General features: G+C 30.8%; 1 protein-coding gene across 1 annotated transcript; it reads right to left on the reverse strand.

Annotated features, from left to right (window-relative positions):
* Positions 1-4083: 4083 nt before the first annotated feature.
* LOC111696186 (mpv17-like protein 2) lies at positions 4084-10479 on the reverse strand. The gene is made up of 5 exons (XM_023465736.1): positions 10464-10479; positions 9877-9988; positions 6948-6990; positions 5937-5995; positions 4084-4375 (listed from the first exon to the last, which is right to left on the reverse strand). The coding sequence occupies exons 1-5, from the start codon at positions 10477-10479 to the stop codon at positions 4303-4305; spliced, it is 303 nt and encodes a 100-aa protein (XP_023321504.1). The 3' UTR covers positions 4084-4302.
* Positions 10480-19026: the final 8547 nt, after the last annotated feature.

The following is a 19026-nucleotide window of genomic DNA, read 5'->3' on the forward strand; positions in this document are numbered from 1 at the left end:
TTGCATGCATGGAGTTTCTATTGAAGATTAAACTTCAAAATTATTTTTCAGATTTATTTGCAAGTTTTTTATCAAGATTGGTTTCATCTTTAATGTAAATATATAAAAGTATATATTTAAATTGTAATTTTCAAACATAATCAACATGTTTGAAATTTCCTGTAACTAAATAATTAATATTACGATTTTTATTGTAATCATATATAATAAGCCTGAAGCATACATTTTACAAAAAAAAAGTGGTTTTATAAATATAAATATATATTATAAGGTTTATTTTACAGACCCATTAATATATCCGTAACACTCTTCAACAAAAGAGAATCCATTTGGCACATCCTTAGTTGACGAAATTATGTGCAATTTTTGCAATTTTTGAAATTTCTGCAATGCACTTTTTACAACAGTAATATCATATTAGCGGAGAAAAATATGGAATATTTTCATGCACTTGATGCATAATAAAGCCATGGTAACCCAGCTTTGCCTTTATAAGAGTCAACCTATTAAACTGAGAACGTTTAATTAAACTGCGAACGTGTAAGACTATTAATTTTATGCATATTTTAGATTTCCTCTCAATAGTTTTTCGAAAATATGAGTTATGAAAAAAAAACGTATTAGATTTCAGTCTTATACTGAGTTACAAGCCACACTCTTACTTAAAAACTCAAAAAAGTAAAATCAAGGAAAAAAATTAACTGAATAAACAATATTTAGTTGCATTTTAATCCAATTCAAATAGTTATTTTGGAGGTAAAAAATTTCATATTAGACGAATTAGTCGCCTAGTTTGCATCATTAAATCGTCTAAAACTCAAAATGTGAAATTAAGGACAAAAAGCCGTTTAATAAACTATTATCAGCTGCATTTTTAACAATTTTAAATCATTATCTTTCAAGTAGAAATAACTTAATTTTCGACGAAGGAAAGTCGCCTAACAAGCAATTTAAAATCGTCCATTTTCATGCAGGTACTCAAAACCGGTTTATTAATCAGCTGATGCATAGTTAGGTTGATTTATCATTCTCGGTCCTCATTTTACATTAAGTTAGTTTACGAATTCCAGTTAGTCTGTTCATGTCTAATTGTGACAAATTGTGATATGTGAATGTTGAAGAAGACAGAAGCTGTCACAGAAAATAGAGGAAAATCAAGATTTTAAGTTTTTGATTCGTTCCATGCAAAGATGGCTAATGTCCGATTAACAACGGTTTAACCTTGGCAAGCATGTACTGCAAGGAAAGCTAATTGCAGTTGAGTATACTCTGCTTACATATTGAAACCAGTTCTCTCTGGGCGGAATTTGTAAACAAGAATAGATGCCTCAGTGTTCGTTTAGTATCCGAGGAGGTTAAAAGCATTGAATTTTGATAATTTTGATAATTCACATAATAGTTTCATATGACCAAAATATTTCATTTATTATTTATGTGAAAGATGGATCTCATGTCAGGCTTCGACATCCGTCTTGTGCTTACATTACCGCCCAGTGACAGTACACTGCAGTACAAATGTTTTATTGAAGTAAAATTGAGCATGTCAGTTTTGTTAAGGAATCTCTATTGAAAATGATCAGTTTTCACAATTATAAACACTGCCATTTAATTCATATACTACTTGGTCAGAAAAAGCGTTTCTGGGTACTACAGTACAGTACAGTACAGTACAGTACAGTACAGTACAGTACAGTACAGTACAGTACAGTACAGTACAGTACAGTACAGTACAGTTACAGTACATTTTGTTTTCTTGTGATATCTCCCAATAGAAATAAATTCAAATTGTAAATAATACTCATCAAAGAAAATGTTTAGCTAATCGTGCTTAAACTTCCTTTTTACTTTTAGATTTTCAAAGAAAAGTTTAAATGCATTGTAAACTTTTATCTACTGCAATTCAGTAAATAAAAGATGCATCAAATACACTCAAAATATGTAAATTTCTAAACACATTTCAAATAATACTAAAATGTATTTTTAAAAATAAACATAAATTATTGAAGTAGTTGAATAAGGTTTCCCAAGTCTTTATAAATAATGAAGAAAACGTGTTGCGAAAATATAGGAATTAGACAATTTGATTTTGTGGCAAAATGTTATTTCCTTTCTTATGCGCCCTTCGGTCCAAGTGTCAATTTAACTAATTTTTCTAGAAATCGTGAATCTATATAATAAAGCTCATCTGACAACTATTGGACATGAATTTTCCAATATAAATAATTTGAATAAATTATATAATACCTGAGTCCATTACTAACATCCTACCTCCCAGATCAAATACATACTATATCAACAATTATTTGCTTTCTTTCAAATATTACAGTATTTGTCAAAAACATGTCGTTTTTCCAAAAACAGGTGGTCCCCATTATATTTTTAGTTCATTAAACAAACAACCTCAAAAATAACTTCGTTAGGTACAAATATATGCAGAAAATGTATAAAAATTATGAGTCGTACGTTCTCGTTTGGATAAAACTTTGTGATTAAAAAAGAAATATGATAGTCGTAAGATCGTTTTTTAATCATATATTTTTTGTATTCCTCAAACTTAACAAGAGAAAAACAATTACATGTATGAAAGCTGGACAGTAAAAAAAAATATAGAAATAAAATGAAAAATATGTTTTCGTGTCAAAATATTTGTCTTGTCTTGTGTCCAAAAACATATATAATAAATATACATTTTACATATTTATCAAATAAAAAATACAGATTATTATTACATTTTATTTGCGGTAAAAACTGTTCAGTTTTTTCACACTCCATCACAGTAGTTAGTTATTGGTTGGGGTGTCTGGGTGTTTGTTTGTATCCGAAAAACGTAAAAAAATGTTGTTGTAATACGTGAACCGAGGGTAGTTTATGAGCAGTTGAAGTAAAAAAAATTGCCTACAAATTTTTGGAAGTATTAACATTTCTAAAGCTTATTATTACAATTAATATTAATATATTAAAATCTAGGTAAAAAAATACATAATTAATCTCAGTAAAACACAAATATCATATAATGTATTTTCATAGACAAATTGTTTTATGTCAATGTTTAATTTTTTTTACAATTTATTTAAAATGTATTTCTAATATTGAGAACTACTAAGTACAGTAAAATAATCATCATAACATTTGTCAGTCTTTTTATAACAAAGAAAACTTGTTATTCATAGAATTTGTTTCAAGATTAAATCTATATTGTTCAAATCACATTTGGTTTAAAGGGACTGTAAGCGTAATTTAGAGTGACTCTCCATGCAAAGATGCCAAAGCCTGATTCACAACAGTACCCTTAAAAACTTTGTCTGATCAAGTATGTATTAGATATCCATGTTTTTTCTTTATACAAACTGTTTATTTTTAATTGGGGGTTCTCTGCAAAAGTTACTTTCACATTTTTTACTTGTAAGCAACAATGGAGAAATTAATAAAAATAAACACTCTCCGAGTTAAAAAACGACATTTTCTTCCACATTTTTGATTACATTAAGGTTTTAAGGCAAACATTGTAAATCCGGCATTGCTATCTTTGCATGGAGAGTCATTTGAAATACAGCTTACAGTCCCTTTAAGCTTACACATGTACTTATTCATTAATCAAAATTAATTCACATCCCTTTATTTCTTTGTAATCTGATGTCATAAATCTGTGATATTTTAAACTATTTTGATCTAATAGAATTCAAAATTTAAAGTATCAAGGATGAAGAAATTGAATAATTATTTATTTGATCTAAACTATGAGTTCATTTAACCAATAAATGGACTGAGCTGAAAACTTTTGATTTTCTTCTTAAACCGTTCTTTCTTGGATATAGTAGAGAAAAATCAAAAACCGGTTTTTCTATATAATCTTAAATGGCGCGCAAAATTTCAAATTTATGGGCTTGTATACGCGACTCTGATTGGTTGAATTTTATACACTTTCCAGGATACAAGTACAAGATTAGATTAGTCTCGATATTATGAAAAAGAGAGGATCAAGCATTAATCTCGATATCCACCATTCTGAAGTTTTCAGCTCTGGTGACTTAATTTCAAGTAACACTTTATTATTAGAGTGGCATGTCCAATTTACAACGGCACCCTTAAAACTTTGTCTAATTAAGAATGAATAAGATATCTGTGTCTTTAACTTTGAAAATTGATTTTTTTAATGTGATTTATCGACATATAAGTGATTTGCTAGAAAAACAACGATATATCTGCCACTATATTTATCAGATATAGGGTACCTATGAAAATCGGGCATGACCCTCTTGGGGAGGGTTTTATAAATATACTTAAATAATTAGTTCAGCATAATTAACCATGTTTGAACCAAGATAGAATAGTGCTCCATATTAGATTCATGCAGTTTACGTACAGAACTCGATACCTAAAGTAAAAGTACAGTGAGAACATGGAAGACGACTTTCAGACTCAAGTTTTGACTTCGAACAATAAACATGAAACACAGCAATTGTGCAGTGTTTTTTAACCTCTAATCAAGCCATAATACTGCTTTTATGTCGTCTTCCTATTCCACAGTTTTTTGGTCCTCTGCTGTATAGTTCGACATTTCTAAATGAATGCCATATAGTTCAAAATTTCTAAATGAATGCCGTATAGTTCAAAATTTCTAAATGAATGCCGTATAGTTTAACATTTCTAAATGAATACCGTAAAGTTTGACATTTCTAAATGAATGCCGTAAAGTTTGACATTTCTAAATGAATGCCGTAAAGTTCGACATTTCTAAATGAATGCCGTATAGTTCAACCGTATAGTTCAACATTTCTTAATGAATGCCGTATAGTTCAAAATTTCAAAATGAATGCCGTATAGTTTAACATTTCTAAATGAATGCCGTCCAGTTCAACATTTCTAAATGAATTCCGTATAGTTCAACATTTCTAAATGAATGCCGTATAGCTTAACATTTCTAAATGAATGCCATATAGTTCAAAATTTCTAAATGAATGCTGTATAGTTCAACATTTCAAAATGAATGCCATATAGTTCCACATTTCTTAATGAATGCCGTATAGTTTAAAATTTCTAAATGAATTTCGTATAGTTTAAAATTTCTAAATGAATGCCGTATAGTTTAACATTTCTAAATGAATGCCGTATAGTTTAACATTTCTAAATGAATGTCGTATAGTTCCACATTTTTAAATGGATTCCGTATAGTTTAACATTTCTAAATGAATGTCGCTTTAGTTTCACATTTTTAAATGAAAGCCGTATAGTAAATAGTTCAACATTTCTAAATGAATGCCGTATAGTTCCACATTTCCAAATGAATGCCATATAGTTCAAAATTTCTAAATGAATGCCGTATAGTTTAACATTTCTAAATGAATGCCATATAGTTCAACATTTCTAAATGAATGCCGTATAGTTCAACATTTCAAAATGAATGCCATATAGTTCAAAATTTCTAAATGAATGCCATATAGTTCAAAATTTCTAAAACTTTGATAGTCTTTAAAGTAAAACTCATTATAATTTTGTAAACATAGTTAAAAAAGTATTGATATAGTTTCATAAAAAAACTGAAAGAATCTAATATAACAATATTAAACTGTATGAAGAAATACAATCGATGTTTTCGATACTTTTTAAAAATTATTTCAACTGCAACTTTTTCTATGATTAATCAATTTAATAATAATTTATAAATTGATAATAGTGGTTTACTAAAATCCATTTTTTTAATCCAAATATCTTTGCAACCATCTGTTATTGAAAAAATAAAAATAGAAATTGAACTAATTGATTCTAAAAACATTTTTTTTTAAAACCTAATGAAGTTTTTCCTTATTTTTCATTGTGAAACTTATAATATATTACTCTAGAATATACATATTACATAAGGTCTAGTGTCAGAAAATGGTCATGGTCAAAGACCATTCATGAAAATCTTAAACAGTCCCTTCAAAGTTTGTACTAACCTAAGAGGTAGGAAAAAGAAGTTGATGAATTGTACAGGAGGCCATAGTAACCAATCCAACTAGAAACAGCAGAATCAAAAAAAATTTTGTTTTTTAGTCAGGAAAAAATAACTGAGCTGGGAACTTTTTTGTAAAGGATTCTTATAAGCCTGATCACTTGATCATGATATCAACAGGGGGCACTTTTAATTTGAGGATCAATGCTTAATCTTTTCATTTCACACTATAGTTTCAGTAAAAGTAAATATTTCCATTTATTGATAGCGCCGATTTCAGAATACATATCTCTAATTGGACAATGAGATAGATAGAAAGATAGATGTTACCGCCAAACTATTTCTATTGGTTTAGAATAGACAACAAACACATGACTGAACCCTGATTGGATCAGGCGCTAAATGGACTCGCCAGGCAGGAGTGTTCAGGGTACGATAAATTCTGAAAATATTTTCAAATTGTTTTCAGAATATCATTTGAGACAGATATTATTTTCCTTTGACGCAAATTTGTTATATACAAGTCAGAAACAACTTTTCCTTCAAATAAGATGGAATTTATTATTAGAAGTTTAATTATTAGACAGGACTGTAATATAAAGAACAGAGACACGACTTACAAATCGTCTTTAATCTTTAATAAAACAATGGTTGCATGACTTTAATGCTTTCAAAATTACTTAATAGTTTGGACGGAAACAAGGTCTAGTATTGGATAATCAATAAATTGGAATTTAAACGAAATTTGGTAAGAAACAAGATACATAGATAGTCAATCCTCATTGTGAAAACTCAAAGAATAGATTAGTTATTTTCATTAATAGTACTCGTTAGAGATTGTTAAAGTTCTGCCCGCCTAAAAAGCGCCGGGTCAACAACCTACTGCAGGTACACTAGTGTACACTAGGCGGACTGGGACTTGTAAGCACTAACACCAGGCAACTGGTTCGGATTATGCAAGGTGTAAACTAACGTGCGTGTTAACGAGTGAATGCCGCCAATTATTTCAACTTACCAGGTACATCGCAGGAAATTTAGATATCGTCTCCTCTACCGATCTAAACAAAACTTTTAAAGGGAGTTCAGGATTGAAAAGAAACCCAGCTAGAAAATTATTCTTTCTTTCCACTATTTTCTTTTTTTCTACTGTGATCGGAAGTCTTTTTTTATCCGCAAATGTCTTTTTGTGGAGCTCCGGCATCGGATGATTAAAAGCCGTCTTTTTTTAGTCCGCAATTGTTTGCTGGCGGAGTTTGACTCCATCGTCGGATCAAAACTAATTTATCAGTCCGTCTGAAGAGCTTTGAGGATGAAAAGACAAACTGTTTCATCTGATATGAAATCAAAAAGGATGATAAAAAACGAGGGCCCGCTAGAAAGAGCGCTCATTTGTCAAATCTTAGTCAGTTTAAACAAATTCTTCAAGGTGTAAGCACGCTGCACAATTTTTTTTAACGCTTCATGTACGATCGGAAAAGATCGGAGCAATTTCACTCCTCAGTCGGAATTCCTCAAGTCAGAAATCGGAATTCCGATCGAGAGAAATTTTCTAGCTGGGAATGAATATATAAGAGCGAGAAAATAAATCTTTGAAATTCTTCTGGATTGTCCATTTTGAAGGATACTTTTAAAGAATCGGGGGTTTTAGAATTATTAAAGAACAACGACAAAAACGTAACAAAACTTACACACTCCATTTATTAAGTACACCGGACTGAATTTTAGACAGCTCTAGGTGAAGTTTTAAATAATACAATAATTAAACGGCAAATTGGACAGTACACCAAATGAATCATATCCTTCTAGTGAAATTAATGAACATTTGTTTTTTTAAGAAATAAAGCTTTTAAATGAACACTTCAAATTCGATCTCGAGATTTACCCAAACCAAACTGTAATAACGATGTGTATCACCTATTTGTAATATCTCATGCTTTATACTTAAATAAAAAGTAAAAAAAATATTAAACTTTAATTGGATTTTATTTCAAATAAATTACAAGTCATGTTCGTGGAACTATTATTCGATTTTATTCAAGTGAAAACTTAAAAGTGAATATATCATCTATGAGGAAATTCGAATTTAAAGTTAAATCTAATTATGCAACTTTTTCATAGTTTGTATCTTGTGACTTGTAAGAACTAGAACACTCTTTATACTAGATGATACTATTTCTTCGGTCAGTTTACTGCAAATTACTGTAAAACGAACCAAAAGCTTAGTTGAGGGTGAGAAGGTTTTAAAGAGACTGTACGCGTAATTACAATTGATTCTACTTTAAACCTTAAACTGGTTACTGAAGACGAGAACTACGTGTTCTTATCTCAAATCTTGTGTTCAAACTGTAGTAAATCTGGTGTGTACGCTAGCGTAAAGTGTGAACTCAAATTAGCTGGCGTTACACACATTCCTCGGAAATCCTCAATATTATGTGTAACATCGTTTTTAAAATTCAAATGTTACAAATTTTTTGTAAATTCTACAAATTAAATATTCTGATGTCAGAATACAGACGTACTGACTACTGAGAGTGTACAAATTCTACGCTGCCATCTATTGTACTAGAATCTATATTTAGTTCCCTTAAAACTTATTAGGAAAATAATTTTTAAATCTAAATATTTTTTTCGTTAAAGTTATTGTTAGTATGCATATTTTACCGAACTTGGTGTTTTTTTGAGTTTTACTAATTTGTATTTTTTGAAATTCCATCCACAGCTCCTGAAAAGCTAATAAGGAAAATCTGTGGTAATGCAATAATTACAAAGTAATAAAGTAAAGATTATAAAGCACAAGTTTTTTTCTGGACCTAAAACTCCAAAAGAAAAATGTTGAAATTAGGGATCCTTCAAAGGCGGAATTTTTCTTTATTTCTAGAAATTCTTTCTAAATTAAAATTACGACATTCTAGAGTTTTTTATGCTCAAAAACTTTTAATTGAACTTTGGCAAAGCTTGGCCAAATTTGGTTAAAAATTGCCTTTGAATACATGTTTGCTTAAAATTCGATGATGGTGAAGGACCAAACCTCCGTAGAGTAAAAAAAATAAATTTTAGTTCCACATTTATTTAATTGAGATATACACGCACTGCCATTTAGCGCAAAATGTATAAATTATTCCTCTAATATTAACGTAATAACAATAAAGACTCTGGAATATAATTTATTTTTATACCATGTCATAGAGCTACAGATAAAGTTTTGTGCTATTATTGTGCATATTACAAATGGAAATTCGAATTCTACTTACAGATTACAGGGTGTCCCAATAAACATGGGAATTCAGTGACGAATTGGATATCGTCTTTGTTATAAATTGGCATTGTAATACCTAATTTAAAAAGCCATAATATTATTTTGTCTACTTTAGTTTATTTTATGAAAACAGTAAATGACTGTAAAGATGTGTCCATAATGTCTCCGCAAGATGAACAGTGAAGACGGACAAGTTTACTCTGTTTGTATACTTTTTTTTCTTGTTTTACTAAGTACAACCATATGCAATCAAAAGATAAACAAATAAAATGTATACATAGCAGATGAAAATCTTACAGATTACAGCTTTCACAGTAGGTATCACTAAACAAATCAAAGAATTATTTTAAAAGACGATATCAAATTCCTCACTGAATTCCCAAGTTTATTGGGACACCCTGCAGAACCATGCATAGCTGGTGACATAATCTTTATAATAAAGCTCTTTTCTAAGAAATAAATATTTATATTTTATAATGGTTTTTAAAATTCCATGGGCAACGCCGGGCACTTTAGCTGGTCATTATTAATGATGCAAGTTATAGCATAAATCACCTGTCATGACCTTTCCCTTCAAGTATAGTAACTCCATATGGAAAAGTTCCTCCAATGAATACTGATAATACTGCTTCATCAAAAAATATCTTCTTTATAACAGATGATAAATCTAAAAACATGAAAATATCACCTGTCATGTCCTTTCCCTTCAAGTATAGTAACACCATATAGAAATGTCCCGTCTATGAATACTGATAAAACTGCTTCATCAAGAAATATCTTCTTTATCACAGATGATAAATCTGTAAAAAACAAATTTTCGGAAATATTATTTAGAAGTTACTCTTGCAGTACTCTATAGGTGGTATATCTTTCAACAAAATTTAAATTTTAACCATTAAAAAATGAAGAAAAAAATTCCAATCAAAATTTTTATAATCTATCCATGGTTCCAAAGATCGCACTTTTTTAAATTATAAAATAACCTTGCAAATTTATAAAATAATCTTGCAAATATATAAAATAATCTTGCAAATATATAAAATTTCCTTGCAAATGTATAAAATATCCTTGCAAATATATAAAATTTCCTTGTAAATATATGAAATAACCTTGCAAATATATAAAATATCCTTGCAAATATATAAAATAACCTTACAAATATATAAAATATTCTTTCAAATATATAAAATAACCTTGCAAGTATATAAAATATTCTTTCAAATATATAAAATAATCTTGCAAATANTTTCTTCATAGTTTAAAAACGGCTAATACAAGTCACAGAGCCCATATCTTTTTTAATGCATATAGGGTAGTCTAAAGGTCGGTTAAACTGAAACTGCTTGTATTTGTTTTAAAAATCTGTATAAAATAGTCATTAACGTTTTTATTATTTTAGCTACAGATCTAAGATTTACTTGTTTAAAAAACCCTTGCTAAATGGATCTAGTAACTTAAATATTTTCTTTAATTTTTTATACCTATCTATCCATTAAAGGCATATTTTTTGAAGTCTTAGATATCTGAAATCTTTGCCTTATGTGCAGAGGTATTTAATTAAATTCAAAGGATATTTATTGAAAAAATATAAATAACCGAATTCTTGCCAGAAATTCTCATTTTCTATTCCCTTTATCTTTGTAACCCGATGTAACCCGATATTTCAGAACTCAAAATCTATAAGAATAAATAGCGTAAGTTTGAAGAGATCATATTTTAAGAATCCCCAATAGATGGAAGGATAAAATCCGAAAAGGATAAAATCCGAAAAGGATAAAATACGGTAAGGGTAAAATCTGGAAGGTTTAAAAGCCGGGAAGAGTAACATCCGTGAAGAATAAAATCCGGTAAGGGTTGAATCCAGAAAGGATAAAAGCCGGGAAGGGTAAAATCCATGAAGGATAAAATCCGGTAAGGGTAAAATCCGGAAAGTATAAAATCCGGGAAAGTTTAATCTGTGAAGGATAAAATCCGGTAAGGGTAAAATCCAGGGAGGATAAAATAGGTAAGGATAAAAAAGATTCCAGGAGTCAGTCTTGCAGAAACCAGGAACAAGAGAAGATGTTCTAGCTTACTCCCTGGTATACTCTCAATATATCTATATATTCTGTAATATATTCATATCCTAAAGTATCAGTAAATATACAATTTTAACAAGTTTGAAATATAAAAATTTTACACAATCAAGTTACAAAGATACAGAGATTAGAAAACTTGAGTTTTTGCCAAGAATTCAGTTCCTTTCTTACCAATAGATTACTCTTGTATAAAGAGATAATTCTTTTCATTACCGGCATTTTGTGTGTATCTATAATAATCTTTTAATATTTCAACATTCGAACATGTGTAGGGTTACCCACAAAAGATGAGACGGTAAAGATGACCTGACACTTTAGAAATCTAAAAGAACTCTAAGCGTAATTTTAAATGATCGACCCTCTATGCAAAGACTGCAATTCCCGATTTACAACAGAACCATTGAAAACTTTGAGTGTTGATCGAGGACTAAAATATCCCTCTCCATTACTGCCTCGGATTCCTGTAAATCTGAAATGTACGCTTGCGTACAGTGTGAAATCAGCTCAGTTGACGTTACTTGTGCCCTTCGAAAATACAGAATTTTTTTATTCAGATATCATAAAGTAATTATTTACTTTCTGCGACTTGAGAAAGGTAATATTGATATTTTTAAATATAAATGGTTTGCCAAAAAAGTGTTTTACGATATCAACTGTTTTGTAGACTGGAAAAAGTCCGACATCCTTAATATGTCAAAACTTTAAAGAGAACTGTTGTGAACCAGACACACCACTCTACAAATGTAAGATCACTTAAAATTACTCCTGTAAAGTCCCTTGCACAAGTAATAAGAAACAAGTTTACAGTTGCAAGGAATCATGAACCGAGTAAACCGTATAAATTCCGTACAGTCGTCTCTTTAATCTCATCCTTTGTGGTTAACTCTGTACTTGATAAATGTAAAGCTAGTTTTCAGAAACTATTTACTAAATTAATACAAGTAAAGAAAGCAATGCGGAACTAGTAATTAAAAGATTTCTAATTAGCTTTGCCATAATTAAATCGTGATTAACTAAAGATCTCCAGAAGAAGAGAAATTTAAGGTACATTAAAGGTACAGTTTTGTAACCTCGTAGCTCCTCTAATTTTGATTTTAAGTCCAAGTATCAGATTTATTTGGTCACATAAAAGAACTTTATATTTCCTAATCTATAGCTCTTCAACAAGAGAAGTTAGAACTTTTTAAAGATTTACTTCTATATATATAAAGTTGTAATCTCTTTTTGCCTGTTTGGGTCTTTGTTTGTTTGTTTGTCCGATCATAACTCAGAAACCCCTGGACCGATTTGTCTCAAATTTTGATTGGGGACCTTGGGAGAATCACGGGAATGTTCTATAATTGGGTTTGAGATTCTAAATTGAGTGGGTCGACTTTTAAGCGAAAAGTTAGTTTCCATGTAAAAGTGCGGGTAAAATGCGGGAGTAACAATGAGTCACGAGTGCCCTGTGCAACGCTGGGTTCCCAAGCTAGTTACTAATAATATCTTGTAAAATTGTCACTGTGAGCTGGACAGATGGAAAAGATAAAAATTATGTGAAATTTCTGGCGCGACTTTGTGACCTCGTAGCTCCTCTTGTTCTTCTTTTTTATGAAACATAAAGAGGTTGACATAATTGTAAAATGTAAATTTTTAGTGCATAAAAATTCAAAATGTTCAAACTGTATGGTTTAAATCGTAAAATTAAATATTTTTGGGAGATTTTTGCACTAATGTTTTTTTGCCATTACACACATTGTTATCCAGCTGCATTAAAATTATAATCGATTGGATCAAGTACTTGATTGTATTACAATACGCCTCACTAAAAGTTTAAAGAACACTGAATAACATCATGCATAAGAAATCAAAAAGTTAGAAAGTTAGAAAGGTAGGTTAGATAGATAGTTAGGTTCATAGATAGATAAATAGAAAGATACATAAAAAGATAAAGGCATGTAGAATAATATTGTTTTTATTTATCAAAAGTAAATCTAAAACTAATTATGTAAAATGTTTTTTCTTAATTCGAAAGAAAGCTTTTGTGAATAGATAGATAGGAAGATATCAAATAGACAAAAAGATAGATAGATACATACGTAACAGTAAAGTACATATAACGTATTGGGCAAGCTGCCACCTTTTAAGTACGCCAGTGTGAATCATAAGAAAATGTATAATCCTGCCAAAATGTAAACCCTTTTTCCTCATTTATGTAAAAATGAAAATCCGAGAATTTTTTGTTTAAAATACTAAATAAAATGGCGACTTAAAAAATAACAGTTTAATAATTAAATTGTTACAGAAACGGGGCGCTGAGCGCCCTTTAAGCTTTGTATATATATATATCACTAGATTTTCAGTAGAAGTAAATATTTCCATTTAATGTTATAGCGCCGATATAAGGATTTATCTGTAATTGGATAATGAGATAGATAGAAGGATAGATGTTACCGCAATACTATTTCTATTGGTTCAGAATAGACAACAAACACATGACTGAACCCTGATTGTATCAGTGCTAATGGACCCGGTATACAGGAGTGATATACATTTATATATATGTATGCAATGGCATGTCTATTTTCGGGTTGTCTCCAATAAACGTTGAAACAAATCAGGCCAAATTTTTGTTGTGGTCAGACAGATTGTACAGTATCTAAGGATAGGTTTTTGCAAGTCAAAGTTGGAACACCTGAGTATTTACGCTAACCTAATAATCCGTTGAAATAACTAAAAAAAGCTGAATTCAGGAAAAGTACAATTTGTTTGCAAAAAAGCAGAAATTGTTACGAAATCTCATTCTACTTCTAGATTCTCGATTGTCTTTACAATGAAATCACAGGTTTAAGATTCAAAAGTTTTTTCCTTCGATTAACAGTAATTTGAATATTGTGTTATTTATGTTCTTCTAAAGGATAGATTTTTGTTTCTTTTTTAATTTTTCAAAACTCATGAATCCTGGGTTTCCCAAGGATTAATAATAAGACAATATTGTTAGTTTCAACTTTTGACTAATGAAAGAGAGTTTTCGTAATTTTTTTCTGAGTAAATTTGATTAAAAAAGAGAGAAAATAGGGTCATTAACAAAACAAATAAAATAATACCTGTTTTTTTTACTTTTAGAAAACCAACCTTTTAAAATATGATCGATTTAAAAATGATTCGTTTTTCGCTTTTTATATATCGTTACGAAACGATTAGTTTGTTTTCTTCAGAAGAGTGAAAACATGTCCCTACAATGCAATTTTCAGCAACAAACTTTCAACAATAACTCAATTGATGGGTTTATTATAGTCCAATGAACAGGAAACCCAGAAATATTGTCTATTTCACAGATGTAGGAGTCCCATTAAAGTAACAGCTAAAGATAAGAAAAATAACGATTTTTTCAAATGCTCTAAACGCCAATTGACATTGTGTGAAATTCTATAAATTAAAACCTCGCCTCACTTGTAAATTAAAGCACCGTGCTAACATAATTCCAAGAATATATATATAATTTGTTTGCCAAGAATAGTGTACTGTTCATTGGTTTAAATACCATTATAGTCACTTTAACAAAAGCATTTAAGAAAAATAAGACAAAGAAGGTCATGGGTCCTTTTATTTTCGTAAATGCACAAAAAAGAGCATTGAAATTTTCATGATCCTGGAAAAAGAAGTTGAAGAATTCTTCGGTAATTTTTACTTCGCAACATCAATAATTTATTATTTGACTTGAATCTAGTCTTTTATAGTTATTATTATGAGAGATGTTATTGAAGAACCAACAGCTTTGCACCATTGTTTCTTTTTAATAGTTAAAAATATTTGAAAGACAAAATTATAGTTTTGCATCATCAACATAGAGTTATAGCTTTGCACCATAAAAATAAAACGACTGTGGAGAGAGCGGTTATTGTAGATCCAATAGCTTTGCACCATTGTTTCTTTTTAAGGATTAAAATTATTAGAACCTGATAAGTTCTGATAAACTCGAAATTCAATTTAAGAAACAGAATTGGAAGCTTAAATGACGGACAAATTCTGAAAGTCTTTTATAGTGATATACTAAATGATTTAAAACTGAATAAATTCCGTAAAATTTTGCGGTATTTAAAATATCATTTTTTTGTGCAGGTAACCCTGTGCAAGTATAATGAGGGCGGCGGCCACAGCTAATGTACTTTACAGAACTTTGATTGAAAGTAGTAGATTTATACCATTTATTGGCTATTGACGGATCTCAAGAACATTTCAGTTACCACAGACGATTTTTAAAAAATTTCTTCGACATATTAAATAAAAAAGAAGAACGAAAAATAAAAATGAAAAAAAAAATATTTTTCTAATAAAATGTTTGAAACCTAAAAATGTTTCTTGTGTACCTCTTTGATTAAATTTTGATTTTAATTTTTGTAAATTCAAATAAAATAAACTTGTTGTTAAAGTTTTATTTGATTTTTCAAGAATTAAGTAAATTGTTCTGCTGCAGGATTTTGACGCATTTTCAGCTTTCCACAACAACTGCAATTCTCACACAATTTAAAAATAAATAAATGTGGGAATGTGCGCGCACTGTTTTAAAAATGCTTACTCTATATAGAACCTGCAGTCAGATGAGAGCGTGCTCTGCATCAGTATGCTTTGCAGAGTAAACTCTGTCAGCAGTTATACGAATGTGCAGGCTCTCATCTGGTGCAACAATTGTAGCAAATATCGTGGCAATCCCTATATTTGTAAACCTGAACATACCTAGATATATTACGTTGTACATGGTCTGTAAATCTAAATGCGCTTATCACTAACTATGCAACACTTGTAATGCGATTAACATAACCATAGCTACATCTGTAAAGACGTCAAACCTGTATTGTGATTAGCTTAACTACACTTATATATATCTGCGCAAATCTTGTAAATATGTAGATTATTTTAACATGTAACTTAGACATCTAAATATACGTCAGTTGGAATGTGAGAGTAATTCTTGGTTAGAGAACAAGAAGCGTCCTGAATCACTCGAATCATAGAGCTAGATTGGGAATGGATACAGATAAAGTCTTGTCCGGATTGACATTGATTGTAAAGTATTACTGAACTAAATATCTTTTATGCCTCATCAACCATAATGAGAGGGAATGAGCATCGACACAGATAAACTAGTGTCCAGATTGACATTGATAGTAATGTATTACAGAACTGAATATCTCTTATGCCTCATCAACCAAAATGAGAGGGAATGAGCATCGACACAGATAAACTAGTGTCCAGATTGACATTGATAGTAATGTATTACAGAACTGAATATCTCTTATGCCTCATCAACCATAATGAGAGGGAATGAGCATCGATACAGATAAAGTCATGTGTGGATTGACGCTGATAGTAAAATGTCATTGAACTGAATAGCTCTTATGCCTCGTCAACCATAACAAGAGGAAAGGAGTATGGATACAGATAAACATGTGCCCAGATTGACATTGATAGTAAAGTATTCCTGGAACCGTGAGTTCCCAATTGTGTTGCACCTGGATTGATACTGGTCTGAGAGATTTTTATGGATTAGGGCATTTACTAAACAATGAGTAATTTTAGTAAGTGTAATTTCATTTAACCCTCCATATGAAGATAGCAATTACCGATTTACATCTGATTATTTATTTCTGATAAATTATGAATTAGATTTGCAAGTTTTTTTCTTTAAACGGTTTATTTTCATTAGCGGTTTCTCAGCGAAAGTGATTTGCCCATTTCTGGCTTTTAAGAAGCAATGGAGAAATTTTTTAAACTAAAAACTTTTCGGGTTTTGGAAAACGACTTCGACATTTTTGATCAGATGACGGTTCAAAGGGTTCGTTGTGGATCGGACACTGCCATCNATGGAGAAATTTTTTAAACTAAAAACTTTTCGGGTTTTGGAAAACGACTTCGACATTTTTCATCAGATGACGGTTCAAAGGGTTCGTTGTGGATCGGACACTGCCATCTTTGCGTGGAGGGTTACCTGAAATTACGTTTACAGTCCCTTTAAATTGGGAAGAGTTTTTCGTTGAGGTATCCTAAGATTTATCCGTAAACAGGAAAGGTAGCCGGCTAAGTCTACAGGAATCTATAGATTAAAGACTCAAAAGTGATGTGTTGTATACTCAAAATCCCAATCGCTTGATTTCGATATCCACTGTGGTCACCTTAATTTGAGGATCTTAATCACTTCATTTCAGTTACCCATTCAGGCTACAATCGCGGATATCGAAAAAAGATTAAATCAATATGCAGATTAACAAAAGATCAAGATCAATTATTTTCACTATATTCACAGTACAAGAGTTCCAAGCTCTGTGTTCAAATTAGAATCTTCCCCAACATTAGAATTAGAGATTTTACAGATAGGACAACAGGAGTATGTTGCTAGTTAACCGGTTCACTGTCCCGTTTAGCCTTCTATTAGAGATTTTACAGATAGGACAAGAGGAGTATGTTGCTAGTTAACCGGTTCACTGTCCCGTTTAGCCTTCTATTGGCTGAATGAATTTTCAATGAGATCTTGCCAGGCTACATTTGTTGCATAATACGCACTGGGTTGGGTACTGGTAACCCAGACTGGACAGTACTGCTCAAATACTCAAGTGGACCCGGTATTTTGAATATTCAGGAATTCCTGGTGCGTAGCTAATAAAAAAAGCCATTTTACTGATTTGTTGTTGTAAAAGTAGTTTTATCAAAGTCTGTGTTAACTTTACTGTGTTTCCTTTTGACTAACAAAGCATGGTATTTTTACGCAACACAAAGTTCACAAGATTGGACCGATAACAATGATAACAATAATTGATTTGATTGATTTTACGAGACTGATGAAATCCTTTTCACTTGACATAGATTTACTGATCTTGTTATGAGAACAATGACAGAGGATAGAGGATGAATGGAATAAGATAGAGAGATGAATATTATAAAGAGTAGATAGATAGATAAATAGTTAAATAATGTAACCTGTAAACCTTTAAACCTGTAAACCTGTAAACCTGTAAACCTGTAAACTTGCTGAAGGTAAAGCTATAAAGCTAAGTGAAACCAATAAACCTCAAGTAAAACCAAGAAACCTGAAGTTAAACCTTTAAGTTTGAAATTAAACTTGCTGAAGGTAAGCCTATAAACCTGAATTAAGCCTGCTGAAGTTAAACGTATAAACCTTAAGTAAAACCTATAAACCTGAATTAAATATGCTGAAGGTAAATCATTGTACCTTTAAAAATTGAATTAAACCTGCAGAAGGTAAACCTATAAACCTGAATTAAATCTGCGGAAGGTAAATCATTGAACCCATAAAGCCTGAATTAAACCTGCTGAAGGTAAAGCTATAAACCTTGAGTTAAACCTGCTAAAGGTAAACCTATAAACCTAAAAAGCCGTGAAACTAAACCTGGATCCAGATATAAAACCTTCTATGGATATTAGAGCAAGAATGATCGGGTAACAGGATAATAAAGATTTACGAGGAATAAAAGTAGAATAAAAAATATCCCTGTGTCCTAGTTCTAGGTTGAGAACTCAGTTAGGTTTTGGTTGGATCAGGGTTGGAGTTAGAACTGAGCTGAGTAGATGGGTAACCCGGAGCTACAGTTTCCAATCCTTTATATTAAACCATTCAAGGATCTTTTATATTTAACCATTCAAACTTCAATACCATCTGATATCTTTGCCCCTATCCCCATCCCCACTCCTACCCTTCTTTAACCTACCGTCTGATATGTTTGCCCCCCTCTCGGCCCCCATCCACCTCCCCACTCCTACCCTTC

Source organism: Eurytemora carolleeae, unplaced genomic scaffold (genome assembly GCF_000591075.1).
Source record: "Eurytemora carolleeae unplaced genomic scaffold, Eaff_2.0 scaffold80, whole genome shotgun sequence".
In the NCBI taxonomy this organism is placed as follows: domain Eukaryota; kingdom Metazoa; phylum Arthropoda; class Copepoda; order Calanoida; family Temoridae; genus Eurytemora; species Eurytemora carolleeae.